General features: G+C 38.4%; 1 protein-coding gene across 6 annotated transcripts; it reads left to right on the top strand.

Annotated features, from left to right (window-relative positions):
- Positions 1–12,302: 12,302 nt before the first annotated feature.
- sirt3 (sirtuin 3) lies at positions 12,303–22,698 on the top strand. Of its 6 annotated transcripts, XM_077201604.1 has the most exons (9): positions 12,304–12,427; positions 12,508–12,560; positions 12,838–12,934; positions 13,015–13,179; positions 15,455–15,687; positions 15,769–15,869; positions 19,206–19,367; positions 20,420–20,629; positions 21,784–22,698. In XM_077201604.1, the coding sequence occupies exons 4-9, from the start codon at positions 13,133–13,135 to the stop codon at positions 21,802–21,804; spliced, it is 774 nt and encodes a 257-aa protein (XP_077057719.1). In that variant the 5' UTR covers positions 12,304–12,427; positions 12,508–12,560; positions 12,838–12,934; positions 13,015–13,132; the 3' UTR covers positions 21,805–22,698. The 6 variants fall into 6 exon arrangements, 4 of the variants coding, with proteins under 4 accessions (XP_077057721.1, XP_077057719.1, XP_077057718.1 ...); XM_077201606.1 differs by lacking the exon at positions 12,838–12,934 and having other exon boundaries at positions 12,303–12,427; positions 12,969–13,179; XR_013194611.1 differs by lacking the exons at positions 20,420–20,629; positions 21,784–22,698 and adding exons at positions 18,230–18,374; positions 18,557–18,632 and having other exon boundaries at positions 12,350–12,560; positions 19,206–19,267.
- Positions 22,699–23,609: the final 911 nt, after the last annotated feature.

The following is a 23,609-nucleotide window of genomic DNA, read 5'->3' on the forward strand; positions in this document are numbered from 1 at the left end:
ACACAATGAAAATCTGCAGTTGCTCCACCTGGTGTTGCAGAAGGGGCTTACAGGCTCCAGTTTGCAATGTTGTAATAAACTAGAACAGGTTAAATGGGAACAGCATTTGATACTGCCCCGAAATCCTCAAGAATATTACTACATGGTTACCTCGACCATGCTGAATACAATGTTTATACACTAATGAAACTCTCCATTGAAAATATTTGTTCTCTACACGCTCATGGTTTTTGAGGCCACTAATGGGGGTTGGCAGAAATAATCAAATATTTATCACAGTTTTTTTTTTTTTTTTTTTACTTAAAATGTCCAGCACAGCTCATCACATTTCAATGATTGTCTTTTATTTGGAAAATTATGTACATTGCACTGAAACATCTTTATAATATTTATTATACAAATAGGGGGAGTTTACGCTCATGATGGTCAAAAAGGGGGCGTATCACCTCATGATGGTCAAATAATGGGCGTATCCCCTCATGATGATCAAAAAGTAGGCGTATACGCTCATGATGCTCAAATAGGTGGTGTATCCCCTCATGATGCTCAAAAAGTGGGCGTATACGCTCATGATGCTCAAATAGGGGGTGTATCCCCTCATGATGCTCAAAAAGTGGGCGTATCCGCTCATGATTCTCAAATAGGGGGCGTATCCCCTAATGATACTCAAATAGTTGGCGTATCCCCTCATGATGCTCAAAAAGTAGACGTTTGTGCTCATGATTCTCAAATAGAGGGCGTATACGCTCATGATGCTCAAATAGGGGGCGCAACCCCTCATGATGCTCAAAAAGGGGTTGTATCCCATCATGATGCTGAAATAGTGGGCGCATCCCCTCATGATGCTCAAAAAGTGGGCGAATACGCTCATGATGCTCAAATAGGGGGCTTATACGCTCATGATGCTCAAATAAGGGCCGTATCCGCTCATGATGCTCAAATAGGGGGCGTATCCCCTCAGGATGCTCAAAAAGGGGGCGTATCCCCTAATGATGCTCAAATAGTGGGCGTATCCCCTCATGATGCTCAAAAAGTGGGCGCATCCCCTCATGATGCTCAAAAAGTGGGGGTATACGCTCATGATGCTCAAATAGGGGGCTTATACGCTCATGATGCTCAAATAGGGGCCGTATCCGCTCATGATGCTCAAATAGGGGGCGTATCCCCTCAGGATGCTCAAAAAGGGGGCGTATCCCCTAATGATGCTCAAATAGTGGGCGTATCCCCTCATGATGCTCAAAAAGTGGGCTTATACGCTCATGATGCTCAAATAGGGGGCGTATCCTCTCATGATGCTCAAAAAGGGGCCATGGGGAGTATCCTCTCATGATGCTCAAAAAGGGGGCGTATCCCCTCATGATGCTCAAATAATGGGCGTATCCCCTCATGATGCTCAAAAAGTGGGCGTATACACATGATTCTCAAATAGGGGGCGTATACTCTCATGATGCTCAAATAGGGGCCGTATCCGCTCATGATGCTCAAATAGGAGGCATATCCCCTCATGATGCTCAAAAAGGGGGCGTATCCCCTCATGATGCTCAAATAGTGGGTGTATATGCTTATGATGCTCAAAAAGGGGGCGTATCCCCTCATGATGCTCAAATATTGGGCGTATCCCCTCATGATGCTCAAAAAGTGGGTGTATACGCTCATGATTCTCAAATAGGGGGCGTATACGCTCATGATGCTCAAAAAGTGGGCGTATACGCTCATGATGCTCAAATAGGGGGCGTATCCCCTCATGATGCTGAAAAAGGGGCCATGGGGAGTATCCTCTCATGATGCTCAAATAGGGGGAGTTTACGCTCATGATGCTCAAATAGGGGGCGTATCCTCTCATAATGCTCAAATAGGGGGAGTTTACGCTCATGATACCAAATATGGGGAGTATCCCCTCCTGATGCTCAAATAGGGGGTGTATCCCCTCATGATGCTCAAATAGGGGGAGTTTACGCTCATGATGCTCAAATAGGGGGCGTATCCCCTCATGATACCCAAATAGGGGGTGTATCCCCTCATGATGCTCAAATAGTGGGGGGTATCCCCTCATGATACCCAAATAGGGGGCGTATCCCCTCATGATGCTCAAATAGGGGGAATATACACTCATTGTAATGAGGTTAGATGTTACGGGAAGAAGGAGGCAGGAACCGGCGAACATTTAAAGACTTTTAAATACCAAAAATAAACAAATACAAAATGAAAGTAAAAGACAGCACCCCCTCACAGACGACTGCTGTCACACATTACAAAACAAACACAAGTCCAGGCCTGGCCTCTCTCGATCTCCACTGTCGTCGCTCCTCCTTTTAAGCTTCCGCTCTTCCGTGAGAGATACGAGACCGGTGCGTCGCACAGGTGGCGCTCATCAGTTATCACGCCACCGGCCTCGTGCCGCTCTCTCACGGCCCTCTGCCTCGTCCTGCTCGCCACACTCATGATGCTCATATAGTGGGTGTATCCCCTTATGATGCTCAAATAGGGGGCGTATCCCCTCATGATGCTCAAATAGTGGGCGTATCCGCTCGTGATGCTCAAATAGTGGGCGTGTCCGCTCATGATGCTCAAATAGGGGGTGTATCCTCTTCTGATGCTCAAATAGGGGGCACATATAATGAGCAAGCAGGACATTTGTAGAAAGACTACAACAGATGTATTAACAGCCGTTCAATCAATTTAAAATGTTTATAACAATGTTTTCCATTATCAAGTTCATCTGAATTTCCCACAATGTGAAAGTTGGTCCCTGTTACCACTTCCGGACAGCGCTTTTTTTATATGAGTCTGTAGACTACGTGATTGTCTAAATCACCTCCCACATGAAAGGCAGTGATACGGCTGCTCTCCATTGTGCACTCTTCTATGTTTTTCAGGTTTCCAGACTCCAGAGAACAGTATGGATTATTTTGTGCCGCTCCAAGTCTTTGGCTCTCATGAAGGAATTTCCACACTTAGAGCACTCCTAAGAGACTTCACACAGCTATGATGTTTCTGGTGCTGTTTACAAAAGTCAACAGATAGGAAACTTTTCCCTGCAAATAGAGCACAAATAAGGCTGCTCATTTGGGTGCGTATTCGGGTGTCTTTTCAGGAGTGAATCCAAAACAATTTTTTGACCACACTCACCTCAGCCTAATGACTTTTCTCCAGAGTGAAACTGCAGGTGAAATTTGAGACTTTGCACCTGGGTGAAACCTTTACCACACAGATGGCACGAGAAAGGCCTCTCACCTCACATGTGATGCTTTAGATGTCCTTGTTGAGTAAAGCTCTTCCCACATTGAGGGCATGTGAATGGCTTCTCTCCAGTGTGAATTTTTATGTGAATATCAAGACGTCCTTTAGTTGGGAAAGTCTTCCCACACTGAGGGCAGGTGTAAGGACTCTCACTAGTGTGACCTTTTATGTGAATATCAAGACTTCCTTTACGTGTGAAAGACTTTCCACATTGAGGACATGCAAAAGGCCTCTCACATGTGTGAGTTCCTATGTGTTCCTTAAGGTGTCCTTTAGATATGAAAGTCTTTCCACACTGAGGGCAAGTGTAAAGCCTCTCTTTGGTGTGACTTCTAATGTGAATATTAAGGTTTCCTTTCTGTGTGAAACTCTTTCCACATGTGAAAGGCCTCTCACCATTGTGAGTTTCTAAGTGTTCCTCAAGGTGTCCTTTAGACGTGTAAGTTTTTAAGCCATTAAAAGAGAGTTCTTCATTTATGAAAGTGGGAGATTCCTGATTTTCCTCGCTCAGTTCCATCAGTTTTAAAATAAACACAGTAGCATATAAATGATCAATTCAAGAAGGACAAATGCTAAATTAATGGAATTCTTTTATTAGCAATAAACAAAAACACACATTCCACTGATGCAGTTCAAGTAATGTTATTGTAAAGTTATATAACTAAAGCCACCAAATCTGGTAAACTGCCTGACACTTTGTTACCTTAATGTGAGGTTATCAAACAGTTCCTGGAAGGTAACCCTAATTAGCACCAACCCTAATTAAAAACACCTGAACCAGCTAATCAAGGTCTTCAGGATTACTAGAAACTTCTGGACAGGTGTTTTGGAGCTGGTTGGAGCAAAACAATGAAGTAGGGCTGTAACGATTCCTCGATTAAAGTTGAGTACTCGATTTTAAAAAATCCTTGATTGCAATTTACCCGCGTCGAGTAACCGGCAAAATACAGGAAGTGGCGCGTTCCACAGACGAGAATCCATGAAGCGCATTCCTTGGCTTGTCCAATTTCATTATGGAATGCAAAAAAAAGAAAAGAATTATCAATGCATTAGGTATGTGCTGGTATGAAAATTTCATATCACGATTATAGTGACCAAAATTATCATGATTATCAATATTATCACTGTTTTGTTAAAACAAGATGAAAGTTGCAACGAACTATATCAACAAATCCTATATTGGATATTAACATCCAAAAGTGTAAATCGCGGCAGCAACTTCAGGTTGGTAGTCCAAGGCATTGTTGTTTATCTTTACTTCCGGGGTTCTTCCCACCGGACCCTCGCTTTCGATTTCAAAATAACGGCTGCGTGAAATAAGCAAATTCTGTGGCATTTCCTTTCTTATAATGACCGTCGTCAATAGTAACGCATTATAACACAGCGCACATCCATGCATCACAACGGACGCGCTCTCTCATTTCATTCAAATACAACTTGCCATCTTGCGTCACCGTTCTTGATTGCATTGAAAATGAAATGTTTGATAATATTGTTGTGATCATCTTGTCTGTACGAGTTTTGTACGCTGTACAAAATGGATTAAACAGGTAAGATTTAAATCATTAATCTCAATTAAATATGTCCCCCTAATTATGTGGTAAAACAAAAATCGGTGTAATAAGTGTACAATGAATATACATTATCTCTTAAAGGGCCCCTATTATGGATTTTTGAAAATTACCTTTCATGTAGTGTGTAACATAGATCTAAGTGAATGAAAACATCCTGCAAAGTTTTATACCTGAAAGTGCACCGTATATAAAGTTATTGTCTTTAAAAAGTAAGAGTCGACTCTGAGTCAATTAAGTGAATTGTTTTTCAAACGACTCATTAGCCGTTTCGTAGTGACGTCAAGACGAAACATTAGACTATTGGCCGCGGCCAATTATTGCGCGCGAAGACACAAGTGAAAACTTGAACACATTCAAATACTTCAGCTGAGTCGAGAAGATGCTGTGTTCCACCATGCAAAGCTACAGCCAGTTTATTTTCACTGCCCAGGGACGAGCATGTGAAGAATCAGTGGTTAAAGTTCATATTTACAACGATACCACAGCAGTATAGCCCGCACCTTGTGCTGTGTTCCCATCGTTTTACTTACGATTGCTTCACCAACATAAATGCTTTCAACTGAGGATTTGCAACCTGGTTGTTACTGAAGGAGGGGTCAGTACCCAGTTTATATGGATCAGCTTCTTCCTCCGAATCACAACCTGTAAGTATTATTACCAATCACAACTGACTGGGTCATCTGACTGACCAATCACCGCAGATTAGCACACAAAGGAGGTGTTTGGGAAAATGATCCAGTGAACGAATCATTTGGGAGTCGTTGAGCAAATCAGGTAAAAATAAATGCATAGCCTATATAAGACAATGAAAGTGTTTTTTGTCCTTGCATGCATGTAAAATTGTTTTTGGGGAATCCCAAATCAAAAATAGGAACATTTCAAATGCCATAGTAAGGGCCCTTTAAATGTCACTCTTAGGCCACTTGCTGCAAACTTTTCTTCGCGGAAGCATCATGTTTATTTCAAGTGAGTGAGATAAAATATTTCAACTCAAAACAACATTTTGTGCCCAATTATTTCCCAGACGTAGTTTTGGTATTGAGATCAAAGTTAACTTGCCTTGCGTTCACTACATACAACAGTGTGTGATGGTCACACAGGACGACCCGGCAGATTTGAAGTGTTTCCTCTATTGCAGCGACTTTATTTGTGCATGTTCTGCAGAAAGAGTGACCATCCAATATTTAGCACTCTTCTATGTTTTTCAGGTTTCCAGACTCCAGAGAACAGTATGGATTATTTTTGCCGCTCCAAGTCTTTGGCTCTCATGAAGGAATTTCCACACTTAGAGCACTCCTAAGAGACTTCACACAGCTATGATGTTTCTGGTGCTGTTTACAAAAGTCAACAGATAGGAAACTTTTCCCTGCAAATAGAGCACAAATAAGGCTGCTCATTTGGGTGCGTATTCGGGTGTCTTTTCAGGAGTGAATCCAAAACAATTTTTTGACCACACTCACCTCAGCCTAATGACTTTTCTCCAGAGTGAAACTGCAGGTGAAATTTGAGACTTTGCACCTGGGTGAAACCTTTACCACACAGATGGCACGAGAAAGGCCTCTCACCTCACATGTGATGCTTTAGATGTCCTTGTTGAGTAAAGCTCTTCCCACATTGAGGGCATGTGAATGGCTTCTCTCCAGTGTGAATTTTTATGTGAATATCAAGACGTCCTTTAGTTGGGAAAGTCTTCCCACACTGAGGGCAGGTGTAAGGACTCTCACTAGTGTGACCTTTTATGTGAATATCAAGACTTCCTTTACGTGTGAAAGACTTTCCACATTGAGGACATGCAAAAGGCCTCTCACATGTGTGAGTTCCTATGTGTTCCTTAAGGTGTCCTTTAGATATGAAAGTCTTTCCACACTGAGGGCAAGTGTAAAGCCTCTCTTTGGTGTGACTTCTAATGTGAATATTAAGGTTTCCTTTCTGTGTGAAACTCTTTCCACATGTGAAAGGCCTCTCACCATTGTGAGTTTCTAAGTGTTCCTCAAGGTGTCCTTTAGACGTGTAAGTTTTTAAGCCATTAAAAGAGAGTTCTTCATTTATGAAAGTGGGAGATTCCTGATTTTCCTCGCTCAGTTCCATCAGTTCTAAAATAAACACAGTAGCATATAAATGATCAATTCAAGAAGGACAAATGCTAAATTAATGGACATCTTTTATTAGCAATAAACAAAAACACACATTCCACTGATGCAGTTCAAGTAATGTTATTGTAAAGTTATATAACTAAAGCCACCAAATCTGGTAAACTGCCTGACACTTTGTTACCTTAATGTGAGGTTATCAAACAGTTCCTGGAAGGTAACCCTAATTAGCACCAACCCTAATTAAAAACACCTGAACCAGCTAATCAAGGTCTTCAGGATTACTAGAAACTTCTGGACAGGTGTTTTGGAGCTGGTTGGAGCAAAACAATGAAGTAGGGCTGTAACGATTCCTCGATTAAAGTTGAGTACTCGATTTTAAAAAATCCTTGATTGCAATTTACCCGCGTCGAGTAACCGGCAAAATACAGGAAGTGGCGCGTTCCACAGACGAGAATCCATGAAGCGCATTCCTTGGCTTGTCCAATTTCATTATGGAATGCAAAAAAAAGAAAAGAATTATCAATGCATTAGGTATGTGCTGGTATGAAAATTTCATATCACGATTATAGTGACCAAAATTATCATGATTATCAATATTATCACTGTTTTGTTAAAACAAGATGAAAGTTGCAACGAACTATATCTACAAATCCTATATTGGATATTAACATCCAAAAGTGTAAATCGCGGCAGCAACTTCAGGTTGGTAGTCCAAGGCATTGTTGTTTATCTTTACTTCCGGGGTTCTTCCCACCGGACCCTCGCTTTCGATTTCAAAATAACGGCTGCGTGAAATAAGCATATTCTGTGGCATTTCCTTTCTTATAATGACCGTCGTCAATAGTAACGCATTATAACACAGCGCACATCCATGCATCACAACGGACGCGCTCTCTCATTTCATTCAAATACAACTTGCCATCTTGCGTCACCGTTCTTGATTGCATTGAAAATGAAATGTTTGATAATATTGTTGTGATCATCTTGTCTGTACGAGTTTTGTACGCTGTACAAAATGGATTAAACAGGTAAGATTTAAATCATTAATCTCAATTAAATATGTCCCCCTAATTATGTGGTAAAACAAAAATCGGTGTAATAAGTGTACAATGAATATACATTATCTCTTAAAGGGCCCCTATTATGGATTTTTGAAAATTACCTTTCATGTAGTGTGTAACATAGATCTAAGTGAATGAAAACATCCTGCAAAGTTTTATACCTGAAAGTGCACCGTATATAAAGTTATTGTCTTTAAAAAGTAAGAGTCGACTCTGAGTCAATTAAGTGAATTGTTTTTCAAACGACTCATTAGCCGTTTCGTAGTGACGTCAAGACGAAACATTAGACTATTGGCCGCGGCCAATTATTGCGCGCGAAGACACAAGTGAAAACTTGAACACATTCAAATACTTCAGCTGAGTCGAGAAGATGCTGTGTTCCACCATGCAAAGCTACAGCCAGTTTATTTTCACTGCCCAGGGACGAGCATGTGAAGAATCAGTGGTTAAAGTTCATATTTACAACGATACCACAGCAGTATAGCCCGCACCTTGTGCTGTGTTCCCATCGTTTTACTTACGATTGCTTCACCAACATAAATGCTTTCAACTGAGGATTTGCAACCTGGTTGTTACTGAAGGAGGGGTCAGTACCCAGTTTATATGGATCAGCTTCTTCCTCCGAATCACAACCTGTAAGTATTATTACCAATCACAACTGACTGGGTCATCTGACTGACCAATCACCGCAGATTAGCACACAAAGGAGGTGTTTGGGAAAATGATCCAGTGAACGAATCATTTGGGAGTCGTTGAGCAAATCAGGTAAAAATAAATGCATAGCCTATATAAGACAATGAAAGTGTTTTTTGTCCTTGCATGCATGTAAAATTGTTTTTGGGGAATCCCAAATCAAAAATAGGAACATTTCAAATGCCATAGTAAGGGCCCTTTAAATGTCACTCTTAGGCCACTTGCTGCAAACTTTTCTTCGCGGAAGCATCATGTTTATTTCAAGTGAGTGAGATAAAATATTTCAACTCAAAACAACATTTTGTGCCCAATTATTTCCCAGACGTAGTTTTGGTATTGAGATCAAAGTTAACTTGCCTTGCGTTCACTACATACAACAGTGTGTGATGGTCACACAGGACGACCCGGCAGATTTGAAGTGTTTCCTCTATTGCAGCGACTTTATTTGTGCATGTTCTGCAGAAAGAGTGACCATCCAATATTTAGTTTCCCTAAGGACTTTTGTAAAAGCCAAAATACGGCCACACCTCAGATTTGTTCCTCTTAAAAGGCTGAAAAATCTCCCGAACATGGTTATGGCCTTCCGCCATTCCTTCTCGACTTAAAAAAACACCGAACATTGCGTGCCTGCGTCAGACTGTTGCTGGCTTACAGGATTTATGTTATTAAAATCGCGATAATCAAACACGGTTTTAACGATAATTACATTTTAAACGATAATACTAACCGCATAGTGAAATCGGTAATCGTCCCATCCTTACAATGCATTATGTTTTCTTTTGCTTTGTTGTAAATTAAATTAAAACTGGCCATGATGTAAACCACTGGGATATCACAGGTTGTCATGAACTGTATGCCCCAAGGGGAAGTTTGCGAGTGTATGTCTAAAGTGGAGTTAAACGCAACCCTGGAGTCCTGAATTATTTTTGATTGCCTATTGTTTATCAGCCTGGAATTGTCTTGCAAACAGTCACTGGAGCCCTGTATCGGTCGTCTACTAGGAGACAGATGTCATGAGTTTATCTGTTACTAGTAACGATTACAGCAATTAAAGGTTGTATCAGTGATTTCAGGCCCAAAAATAAATGTCTAATCTTTCCTAACCATCCGCTAGCTGCCCGCCCCATAAGCATGCCGTCCAAAAACCGCGTCTCTGTAGGTAGCCTAGGCTCTGAGATCTGCACACAAAAACAAATGGGTACAACCACCACTCAAAACCAAAATAAAGTGTTCCAACCAATCACTGACAGGGGCGGGTGTTGTGAGGTTTTGCGCTCGTGCACGGCTGGACGAGAAATCGGAGCAACACCCGCCCCTGTCAGTGATTGGTTGGAACACTTTATTTTGGTTTTGAGTGGTGGTTGTACCCATTTGTTTTTGTGTGCAGATCTCAGAGCCTAGGCTACCTACAGAGACGCGGTTTTTGGACGGCATGCTTATGGGGCGGGCAGCTAGCGGATCGTTAGGAAAGATTAGACCTTTATTTTTGGGCCAGAAATCACTGATACAACCTTTAAGCAAAAAAATAAAAAAACTGCCAGAATCAAAATAATAATCTCCATTAATCCAACAGAGCCAGCCAACCCCGTGACATCACAGGCTAGCTAGATGGTGGCCCCCTTGCTATAAAAGCTATATATAAATTTAAATGGTTACATTTATTGTGTTTGTTATTTAATTTTTGATTACAGTGGAAATCATTTTACTAAATAATGTAGGGATGCACTGAAATGAAAATTTTGGCCGATAACTGATAACTCTTTATATTTGAAAGCTGATAACCGATATATTGACTGATAAATATAAATCCAAATTTTGATATCATTTTTGAGAGCCTGATTACAAAAACAAAAGTATCATCATTAAAAGCCATGTGTCAGGGTTCTGTCACTTCTGTCTATTCTATTTCTTGGTTTTGTGACAAAGCCCTGACACTCCTGTTTTGTCTTGTACGGCACACAGCTTGTGTTTAACACTAGCTGTGTGCTTTCATGTTGTCATGTTTTGTGTTAACACGTGGCTTATGAGTGTTCTCATTGGCTGCGTGTTCATGTCTCGTTTTGTATGCCCACGCGGCTTGTGATTTGTTTTACTGGCCATGTGCTTGTGTTTTAGTCCTGTTTGGTGTGAGCACATGGCTTGTCATGTATGTTTCCTTGTTCCATGTGCTCTCCTGTGGATTGTCTAACCCTGCTCATCTTCTTACCTGATTATTGATTCATTTGCTCCACCTGTCCTCCCTCGTTACCCTCTTTTGTTTGCTCCCCTATTTATTCTCCTTGTGTTTTCAGTCCTGTGCTGGTTCATCGTCTAAACTTGTCTGTCCTCGCCTCTTGTTTTGTGTTCCTGCCAAGTCGAGTCGATGAAGTCTTAAGTCCTGTCTTGTTTCCCCCCACGGGGTAGTTTTTGTTTGCTTTAGTTTCATTTTTATTATGAATAAAAACCCATTGTCCTGCATTTGAGTCCTCGCTACTTTCCTCAACCCAAACCCTGACACCATGTGTCAAGAAATTCAACATAAATCAGTCATATAGTACAGTAGCCTAGTTTGAACCAGTGTAAGTTTTTAAATTAATTTTACACTCCAATTGCCCAACTTTCTTTATAAAAAAATGTTTTGCCTTACAAATAAATAAAATAATTCTTAAATAAAGAAAAGTCCGACAGATAATTAAATGGAATAGCCTCTGCATGGACAATAATGAAATTATTTTAATTAAACTATATTTTTGATAAAAATAGGTAATACAAGAAAAATCAAAGTGCTAGTTATTTATAACAAGGCATCAATATTTTAATCTTTGGGCAATATTACTTTCACATTACAAAAGCAAAACAGCTTGATTAATTTTGCCATGTAGCTGGAGGACATTTGTAAAAGTTTGAACCACGTTCAAACGTTTTCTATCGATTTATGCACTTGAAAACACAGAAAAATACTCACCTCGCTTACTTCCTCAGACTGATGAACCAACCAACAGTCCGCGGAGCATCCGTAGTGACGTCAAAGCACCAGCGGCCAAAAAAGCAAACTTAAAGTCCGACTTTTACTCGGTTGATAATATAGCCAAAATAGCAAAATGCATAAGAAATAATGATCTACAACTACAAGGGTACCAAAGGGCGCATGTTTTGGTGAAAAACAAATATTTAACTATTAGAATGTGGACTGTGACCTGCAACTAAGCTACCTAAAAAACACACAATAGCCTACAAACATATTTGCATTTAATGAAAAATTATTTGATTTAATATTTTTGACCATTCATCTATTTAAATGTTTATTTGTATACATTTTATAATCATTACAATATCCCATCAACAAGAATAATGATAATACTAAAGAAACTGTCAGACTCCAGTCGTAAGTACTGTAGTATTTACAAACCTTAAGTCTTGACATAAATCAGTCAAACATTAAGCTTATTTAAATGCCTGCAGTAACCATAACATAACCACGTTTTATCGATAGAATTTATTTTAGTGCATACATAAATGTAATTGGATGGAGAATATGTGTTATTCGACGGACACATAATTTGATGTAATCGAGATATATCTATTACGGTAATAAGTGCGTCACAAGTCTGACGTCAGTGTTGCCAAGTCCGTGGTTTTCCTACGGAATTAATAGAGCTACTTATACACTGTTGCCGTGATTGGAATAGTTTTGCTTAGCAATTGAGCGGGCTTTGTTGTGCAGACCTGGCAACCCGCTGGCCATTCCTGCATGTATATATTTACTATACAAATTCGCCGAAATAATGTACGCCTTTTGACAAACAAACGAACTTCGCCATTGTCAATTATGCTGTACTATAAACCCTCCCTTTTAAATCTGTGCAGATGCTGTTTTACAGAGAACTTCTTGTCGAGAAGAGGACTGTCAACTACACAAAGTATTTTCTTGTTATTACAAGTCATTATGTTTCTGCTGTACAATCATGTTTCAAATAGCAATGTCATTAGTGACAGTCGTCGTTATCTGCACATTATGGAAAATATAGTGATTATTAATAACTGTTTCTGCACTAGCCTATCTTAAAACGAGGTAAACCTACCTGAGAAGCAGCAAAACTGCTATTTTTGAAGTGTGCACAGTACTGTCGGTGGTTGGTCTGTAATGCTGTTTTTTTATTTTTATACCCAGAGTCTTACAATAATACTTTTCCTCAGATCTGTCAAGGACAAACCTTCACCATCAAAAGATTTTGACACATTTGCCTCATGCACAGAAGAATGCTGCATTTCTTTCACAATTCATTTATTTTCCGTGAGTATTGTTTTCTTTATTTCTTTCTTTTCAGGAATTTCTCAGTGAAAGTGAATTTTAGGAACATTTTGACCTGATAGAACTGCATGTGGGGGAACACGAGGGCTGTTCGGAGGAAGCCGTGACAATGTTCACCAACAGACCCTGGAGGATATTGCTGAAAATATCAGAGAACGCAAGTTCAAAAGAGTTGTGGTGATGGCAGGAGCGGGCATCAGCACTCCCAGTGGAATCCCAGACTTCAGGTAAAGTAGAACTCTAGTTAGGGGTGTAACGGTACATGTATTAAATCCAAACTGTCACGGTTCGGTGCATTAAGTCAGACGACGAATAGAATCAGTCACAGGCAATCCACACTCCAATCCAGAAGGGGGCGCGCGCGGTAATGCAATGCTCTTTGCTAACCGCCACAACAGGAAAAAGAGCAAAAGCAGATACAATCAATGCACAAACTCAAAACGAGTTCTCCGCCCATGACATGCAAGACAAAAAAGTAAATTGTGTACATGATTTACTAATTTGTTAGCTTGATTGTATAAATCGTGCGCACAATTTACTATTTCGTTCCTTTAAATTGCTATATCGCGCCCATGATTTATAAATCCAGTAAACTAAACTTTTTTTCTTGCATGGCATGGGCGGGGCTCCGTAGAATTCTTGTTTTGGGTAAATTTAGTAAATCGAAGGAATCGAGTTCAGATGGCGCGCAAGAGCTTAGTAGTAGCCTGTACGTTGAGTTTCGATTCATTTAAAAAAAAAAAAATTTAAACTTCACGGAAAGGAAACCGGGACGGCAGAAAGCGGCATCCTGTTTTTTTTTTCTTTATTTTACAAAAACACAGTGTTTTTTTTTTATTGTGTGTGTACACAACTCTGTATTCAAGGGTGTAGACCTTTTACAGTTTCGAATGACGTTTTACTCTTATCTGTGTGACCATAAATGACAGAGTAGGTTTTCGCCAGAGGTGTCAAGTCCAGGTTCAGAAAGTAAAATTCCTCCTCAGTATTTTGTTCCAATCACCTGGATTTGCTAATTAGCACAGTTTTTCAGCCAGGAGATAGAACTAATTAGTGAAATCAGCTGGCTGAGTTAATGGGTGGAATAAACATATGGCAGGACTTTTACTTTCTGACCCCTGGAATTGACACCTCTGGTTTTCGCTGATATAATGAGACAAAATCATTTGGCATTGTGCCACTGGACTGTAGTGAGATTTACATGACACATTGTGTGTCCAGTGATGAAATATGAGTGTCCTGGAAATATGAATCCTCAGGTGCCGCTTTACTCGCTGTCTGCTCGTGGAAAGATGAAGTCGACTCTTTTTCTCGCTCATCTTTACGTGATTTCTTGAAAAAGCGTATTACTGAACTTTGTGCATCCGCCATTGTCACCGCATGTTGTTAAACACTCTCACGCGCAAAGAAAATTAATCTCTGCACAAGTTTTATTTTGTATTATTTATTTTGTACTTTTATAACACAAGAGATACTTTTTAGTTTTATAGCTGATTGTGATCAAATACCAAATACTCTTTTGCAAGAGTACATTTTGATTACTGCTCAGTGCTAAATACACTAAAGGAGGCTGTACTGGACCAACTAGAGGACTAAATGCCACTAAGTGGAACAAACTGTAATTTGCACGACTGTCTGTTCAAAATAAATACAAAACCTAGCAATGGGGATCTGTTGCTTTTAATCAAGTGCATTAAGAACTCCTTTGTTCCTCTGTCCATTAAAAGTCCCATATTGTACAACTTTCTGAAGTTTTATTTTAGGTTTTGATGTCCTTAAGAATATATATTTGCGGTATAAGTACCAAAACCATGTCAATATATTTTTACAGCTCCTTTCTGAGGAGCTCTGTCAAGAGCGGGTCGATTTCGGCCTGTCTACCAAATATTTATGAGCCTCTCTTACGATTGGCCTTTTGTTTACAGTGACCCACCATTGGTGAGTGAGTAGTTCTGACTACACATTTATACGGAAGTCACAACAGCTCGTGAAAAGGCTACTTTATGTAGGCTGTGTGCATTCATCTGTGGATCGACTCTTTTGAAACTTGGTAGTTTCACAGCCCCTAGACCTCTGTTATCATGAAAAAAGCCAGGAAATTTCAGTTTTGACAATATGGGACCTTTAAGGTATTAAATGTCAAATTACCCATTTAGTTACCCATTTTTGTTATTATTATTATTTTTTTATTATAGCGATCATAGGTGGGTTGCACGATGGGAAGTGTGTAATTTAGTTTATGCATGTATTGTTTGATATGTTGATAGGATGTTGTATGTATGTTGTATATCATTTGTATTTAAACAGCAGTATTGTATTGTATGTGTCCAAGACCAATTTCCTTCGGGACAATAAAGCTAATCTTATATTATCTATTGTACTGAACTCATATCAAACCGTGACCCCAAAATACGTAACAAACCGTGACTTCAGTTTACCGTTACACCCCTAATCCACCTTTGGAATGGTTGTGACTTTTCTCTAATCTTGTTTCTCCCACAGATCGCCTGGCAGCGGCCTTTATGACAACCTTCAACAGTACAATCTGCCCTATGCAGAAGCCATATTTGAAATAAATTACTTCCGTCACAATCCAAACCCTTTTTTCGCTCTAGCCAAAGAGCTTTATCCCGGTAATTACCAACCCAATCTGACACACTACTTCATTCGCCTGCTTCACGATAAGGGGCAACTGCTCAGGATGTACACGCAAAACATTGATGGACTGGAACGAAGTGAGTGACACCGTCCACATGTGCATGCCTGGAATCGGTGTAAATCATTTATAAATGTTATTTACCTTTCATTGATTTCAGTGGCTGGCATTCCCCCAAACATGTTGGTTGAGGCACATGGGACATTTGCCACGGCCACATGCACAGTTTGCCGAAGGGATTACAAGGGAGAGGAACTCCGGGTAAGTATTTTTCGCTGAACTATGGCAGTGGTTTCTGAGTTATTAAAAGGGGGGCGTGTCAGTAGATAGTTATGCAGAAGAAACCTCTTCAGGGTGATACAAGACTGCCAAATTGAAGATAAATTGAAAGTATTTTTTATCTACAATGATCTATGGTATTGAATATTTTACCACTGGAACTGCACTTTTTTAAACTAGATTAGTAAAGTTTGATGACAAACTTTGATGTTGGCTCGACAAATCATTTGAAAAGCTTAAAAGTTTAAGATTTTGCTCAAAGAAGTCAATAAAATGTTATTAACATGTTCTAACACATTGCTTATATTTTAGAAAGTTTCGAGCATATTTTACGTTACAATTTTTAGCAAGTTGTTAACATGTTTTAGCATGATCTAGCATGTTTGCTAGCATGTCTCTAACGGGATTAGCACATAGATAGCATGTTTTAGCATTATTTAACACATTGCTTGCATGGTTTAACATTTTAGCTTAATTTAGCATGTTGTTAGCATGTTTGTAGCATGATTTATCACATTGCTGTTTTACCATGTTGCTAACATGATTTGGCAAGATTTATCACGTTGTTAGTATGTCGCTAGCGTGATTTAACTTATTGTTGAAATTGATCAAGTTGTTAAGCATTTTTAACACATTGTTACATGTCAACAATGTGTTCTAACATGCTGTCAACTTGCTAAAATGCTAGAAAGTTGTTAACATGCTTTAGCACGTTTGCTAGCAGGTTTCTAGCGTGATTAGAACATAGCTAGCATGTTTTAACATTATTTAACACATTGCTAGCATGTTTTAACATGTTAGCATGATTCAGCATGTTTTAACGTTGACATGATTCAGCATGTTTTAACATGTTAACATGATTTAATATGTTTGCTAGCATGTTTCTAGCGTGGATAGCACATAGCTAGCATATTTTAGCATTATTTAACACATTGCTAGCATGTTTTAACATGTTAGCATGATTTAGCCCATTTGCTAGCATGTTTCTAGCATGATTAACACATAACTAGCATGTTTTAGCATTAATTAACACATTGCTAGCATGTTTTAACATGTTAGCATTATTTAGCACATTACTTACATGTTTGCAGCATGATTTAATTGCTGTTTTAGCATTTTGCTGACATGATTTGGCATTTTGCTAGTATGTTTAAGCACATTGATAGATTATTGTATCATGTTGCTATTATGATTAAGCACATTGTAACATGTTTTAGCAAGCTGCTAGCATTATGTAGCACATTGCTAGCATGTTTTAACCACAGATATGTAAAGGCAAGGCAAGGCAAGGCAAGTTTATTTATATAGCACATTTCATACACAATGGTAATTCAAAGTGCTTTACATAGAAGAAATTAAAATAATCAAAAGAAATCAGAATAATTAAAACAGTTTAGAATAAAAGATAAAATACAGAAATCAGAATAATTAAAACATAAAATAAAATACAGTGCAAACAGTCGGACGAACAGTGGCACAGTGCTCATTCAGTAAATGCACAGCTAAACAGATGTGTTTTGAGTCTGGATTTGAATGTGACTACTGTAGGAGCACATCTGATCTCTTCTGGAAGCTGGTTCCAGCTGCGGCTGGCATAGTAGCTAAAAGCAGACTCGCCATGCTTAGAGTGAACCCTTGGTATTTCTAGCCGATGTGATCCTAATGATCTGAGTGATCTGTTGGGTTTATATTCAGTGAGCATATCTGCAATGTATTGAGGTCCTAGGCCATTGAATGATTTATATACCAGTAATAATACTTTAAAATCAATCCTAAATGTAACTGGCAGCCAGTGTAAAGACCTGAGGACTGGTGTGATGTGTTCATATTTTCTGGTTCTGCTCAGAATCCTAGCAGCAGCGTTCTGTATGAGCTGCAACTGTCTTATGGTCTTTTTGGGAAGGCCAGTGAGAAGTCCATTACAATAATCCACCCTACTGGTGATGAAAGCATGCACAAGTTTTTCTAAGTCTTGACTGGAAACAAAGCATCTAATTCTTGCAATATTTTTCAGGTGATAATATGCTGATTTAGTTATTGCTTTGACATGTCTACTGAAACTAAGGTCTGACTCCAGAGACACACCCAGATTCCTGACTTGATTTTTAGTTGTTTGACCCCTAGACTGAAGGTATGCGTTCACCTTGAGAACTTCATCTTTGTTTCCAAACGCAATGACTTCAGTTTTGTCTTTGTTTAACTGAAGAAAGTTTTGGCACATCCAATTGTTTACTTCATCAATGCATTGGCAAAGGGAGTCAATGGGGCTGTAATCGTTAGGCGATAGGGCTAAGTAGAGCTGTGTGTCGTCTGCATAGCTATGGTAAGCTATGTACACATAGATACCACATTTGGCTGCTCCAGACACGGTGGCATGCCCGCCATTTTTGAACGTTCAGCGTGTTGAATCAATCACAGTAAGAATCAATGATCCCACAACATTGTGCAGATTCTGGTTGTGAAACCGCCAAGATTTAAATTCCCCAGGTGAGAATGTGTTGGATTTCGTTTTTATAAATATTAACTCAATATTACACGTTTACTATAGTACTTTTAATGTTTTTACTTTTATTATGGTAACTTACACAGTCGTGTTAGCTGACACCTTTGTCTTGTATTATATTAGTTAAAAAAAATCTTCTGATATTCATACATGCGTCTAACTACAGTTGCAGACGCTCAGTCAACTTGCTCTCGAATGTTTACGGACCGGCTTTGACTGTTCCAATATGGCAGATGGCTAACGTATTGCGACCCATAGAAACAACCACTAATGAGGAATCTATGTATGTATATATATATATATATATACATCTATGGTGCATGATTTAAGCATTATTTAACAGTTTTCTATCATGTTTTAATATTATTTAGCTCATTGCTAAAATGTTTTAGCATGTTGCTAGCATGATTTAGCATGTTGTTAGTATGTGTCAGCATGTTGATAAAATGTTTAAGCATGTTGCTAGCATGATTTAGTAAATTGCTAGTATCTTGGTAACGTGATTTAACAAATTGCTAAACGTTTTAACATGTTGCTAGCAGCACAGAGAGAGAGATAGATAGATAGATAGATAGATAGATAGATAGATAGATAGATAGATAGATAGATAGATAGATAGATAGATAGATAGATAGATAGATAGATAGATAGATAGATAGATTGGCTTGTCAAGCCAACATAATAAACCCATAATTGACCAACTCATTTAATAACAAGCATTTCACAACCTAAATATTTTGCTGTGATTTGGAAATGTATTTTTGATTATGGTATGGTTGTGAAGCTACTCCTGACGAATGGTTGTCTCCCAATAGAATGATATCATGGAAGGAAAAATACCCAAATGCTCCACTTGTAAAGGAGTCATCAAGCCAGACATCGTGTTCTTCGGTGAAGAGCTTCCTCAGCCGTTCTTCAGTTACCTGAGAGACTTCCCAATAGCAGATCTACTCATAGTCATGGGAACATCTCTAGAGGTGAGGAGAAGCTGTTCATGAGCTCTTTGGAAAGATTTGTACTCACTGAATGAATTGCAGTGTGAGACCGAGACCATATTTTACATTTAAAATCAGTGTTTTACGCGTCTGTGGGGCATCTCTGGATCATGTGGAAGCCCATTTCTGTCACACGAGAACAAAATTATGCTCTGGTTAATCATTATGATATAAAAAGTTGAAATTATGACATACTAAGTCACAATTATTAAACAAAAAGTAAATATTATTACATAGTGAGTCAGAAATATGACATATAAAGTCAAAGTTAAGAGGTCAAATGTAATAAATAAAGTCCCCCTGTGGTGAAAATCCAGCTTTTAATGTTGTTTATATGTCTATGTGGTGTTTTTAATATGCTTTAAGACAAACCATGTGTAAATTCATAAGTCAACAGCATTGCTGAGTATTTTCTCCTTTAAACTGCAGTGAACCAAAGACAGTCTCAAAAACACGCTTTGAAATCGCTGGTGTTTCTGACGTCACAAACTACCTTGTAACCAATCAGATCAACGTGTGATCGTCAAGGAGTGGATCTCTGAGTTGAGTGAGTGAGTGGAGGCGGGGCTCATTTGCATATTCATAGAACCGTGTATACTAAATCAGGCAAGGGTGAAGAGTTACATTCAAGATATTTTAAGGCATGAAGACATTTGTTTTCCAGGAAAAAATGATTAAATATGTAATTTTGATTATTAAAAATTCGTCATGCCTGAGAATCACACGTTGACCTGATTGGTTACAAGGTATGAATGAATGAATGAGGTATTTATTATAAACCGTGTTTTTGAAACTTTGTCTTGTGTTCCCTGTAATTTTAAGGAGAAAACACTCAGAAATGATGTTGACTTATGAATTTACACATGGTTTGTCTTAAAGCTTATTAAAAACACCACATAGACATATAAACAACATTAAAAGCTTGATTTTCACCACAGGGGGACTTTAAGGAAACACATCACCAGCAGATGTCAGTGTTTGTCAGTGTAATGTGGTAACTGTATTTACACAGGCCTGTTCATGTGAATTGTTAGGTGGAGCCGTTCGCCAGCTTGGCCGGTGCCGTGCGTGGTTCTGTGTCACGGCTTTTAATAAATCGAGACCTTGTGGGGCCGTTTTCTTGGGGGTCCCGTCACACTGATGTGGCCGAGCTGGGAGACGTAGTTAGTGGGGTAAAAAAACTGGTGGAGCTCCTTGGCTGGAAGCAGGAGTTAGAGACCCTAATGAATGCTGGCAGGGACGAGGTGAGTTATAATCAATCTCTGTTCTTACATATATAAATCATATCAGTAGATGCATGCGGATTAGTCTGCTGTGCTCAGCTGAACATTCATGAAATTTTGTATTTTATAAGAGTTATAGAGGAATAAATGTTTTATGCTCCTCTTGCTATCATTTTTCATATACAGTCAAACCAAAAATTATTCGGAAACACTTTACAATAAGGTTAATCAGTTAACATGAACTAAAAATGAATGATACTTCTTCAGCATATTAATCTTAGTTAATGTTAATTTCAACATTTACTAATACGGTATTAAAATCAAAGGTTGTATTTGTTAACATTAGTTAATGCACTGTGAACTAACATGAACAAACGATGAACAGCTGGATTTTTATTAACTAACATTAATAAAGATTAATAAATACTGTAACAAATGTATTGGTCATTGTTAGTTCATGTTAGTTAATACATTAACTAATGTCAACTAATGAACCTTATTGTAAAGCGTTAACAATTATTCAGACACCAGATATAATTTTTTATATTTTTTTACTAGTAGGTGCAGGACACTATAGTTCATTTATGTAAGTGAGGAGAGCAAAATAAAGTAAACTGTAACATATTATACCCAAAAATTCTTCATACAGTGACTACCAGTAAAATTATAATAATTTGGGACCTAAAATTATTCAGACGCTTTGAGCTGATCATGTTTTGGTGAAGTGTTTTTTTCTTTAATTGCTAATGTGACCTTTTTACACCACAGACTGAACAAAATGAAGCATTTCTTAGTAATTGGTTGAGCTAAATTGGTGTTATCTAATAGTGTTGTTAAATTTAACAGCTGACAGATATTCAACATAATTCATGTGTGAGACAGTCTAACAGAAGGACGGACAAAACCAGTGAAATATCAACTGACAGTTGTCATATTTTATTACAATTTTCTAAACTATAGCGAATAAACTGTGATAATGTGAGAAATGTTGAAGGTGTCTGAATAAATTTTGGTTTGACTATTTATTATTTGCCAGAATGTTCTTTATGACCTTCATTTCAAAGTCCAATCGACAAACCAGCATGAAGCTTAACTTGAATTGTTTCTTTCTTTGTGAGGAAACAGTCAATATAAATTTTGAACCCCTAAAGTTTTTTTTCTGTCCTTCTCGATAGGCTTTAATAAACAAGGAGTGAACAACCAGATTTCAACTTGACATGGATCTGGAGACCCAGAATGGGATTGATTGTTCGCCGACCCCGTCGTCGAGCTCTTTCTCAGTAGTGTGTAGAAGTGGGAGTGAGTTTCGTTTGTTGACAAGGTGTACTAAATAACCCGGAAATGCGTGAACGTTTTTACAGAAACTGCATGATATGTGTATCTGACATTCAGCATTTGGCTCATCATTGTGTATCAGACATCGCCACCTTGAGGAATAAAGGTGAATTGAGTCTGAGATTCAACTATTGCACAAAAAATATACTTAAACTATTAGCGACCCTATACGTTATATTTTTTTAATAATTTTTTTTACAAAACATAAGGACAGAAATTCTTTAAAAAAAAATTCTTGTTATGTTGTTTAGAATGAATTGATTGAGAAATACTAAGGTTGATATCTAACTTTAGAAGTGTAGTGAATGACATCCCGGTCAATAAAGAACTGAAGTATGCGTTTATGGGTTAAGTACATACTCTACTCAACACACAGTACTGTAAGCAATGTAAAAATTTACAAGCACTGTTTAAAATTATAAATACAATAATAATGTAGCTGACAATAGACACTATTTAGGGCAGAAGCCGTATTGAATTTTACATGGGTTAATACAAAGCTGTAAAGGATAGACTAGTCTTTACAATTATACATACTGTGTAAAGCTATTAAATCATGACATTTTTAAAACTGTTTTAAGGAGTTTTTGTCTGCTGAAAGTTTCATTGGAGAAATGTTTTGTCTGCTAAAAAATTGGCATGTTGTAAAAATCCATTGAACACACTGTACTTCTAACCCTCACAGCCTTGTTTTCATTCCTGTCAAAAATGATTCAATTAAAGATGCAATTAAAAATCTATTTAAGGATCCTTCAGCTTGAGGTGGCGTTCAGCAACGTTTCATGACTTGGCAGGCGAGAAATGCAGCCTTGCGTTTGAGAAACACCCATAGAAACCACAATGCGATTCGTCTTGCTGTATTTGTTCACAAGCGCATGCTGATGACATTTTTATTCTTCTATATTAACTTGCGTCGTAGCTCACGATACATGTCGTTCAAGTTTATTAGATCCATGTTGTACAGTGTGATTTGTCATGATCTTAAAGGATTGCTGAAATCACGCAGTCTGTGATTTTGGATACAGTCTTAAAAACATCCACTAAAAACCACTTTGATACCAGTTGGTAACTCCAAAAATGGCTCTATCATCATTGGTTTGATGACACACTTGGTTTGATATGCTCTCGTGTCTAATGTATTGTCATTCATACATTTAAGTGTCCAACTTACATACTTAGCCCTATACATTTTCCTGTATTGTAACCTTTCTTGATGTTGATTTACTTCATCTTAATATCACAGCTCAAGTTACTGGCCTTGCCCACATTTAGATGTGTCACTTCTGCAGTAAAAATAACAATGTCTAGCTAGCTTGGTTTGACATGTAACGCCTTGCATGACGGTTTTGACATTGATTGATTGAAGGAAAAAGAAAAGCTCTGTGCTTGTCACATTCATAAACGACCATAAATTGACACACAATGAGGAAAATAGTAGGAGGATGATAATGACTTTTTGAGAAACCGAGGACTCATTGTTTGTATGTTTTGTCTGTTGAGAAGGTGAACTGCTCAGTTCATTGTGTCAATGTCTGAGAATGCCAAGTAAGTGACAAACACTATGTCTAGCTAATTCAGTTCGGTCTGTTGCTCGGTACTATACAAGGTCTGAAGCAAAACAATGCCCTTAATTACAGACCTGCTCAGAATTAATGGCACCCTTGGT

This window comes from Siphateles boraxobius, unplaced genomic scaffold (assembly GCF_051911475.1).
Source record: "Siphateles boraxobius isolate OS27281-9 unplaced genomic scaffold, OSU_SipBor_1 48, whole genome shotgun sequence".
Lineage (NCBI taxonomy): Eukaryota > Metazoa > Chordata > Actinopteri > Cypriniformes > Leuciscidae > Siphateles > Siphateles boraxobius.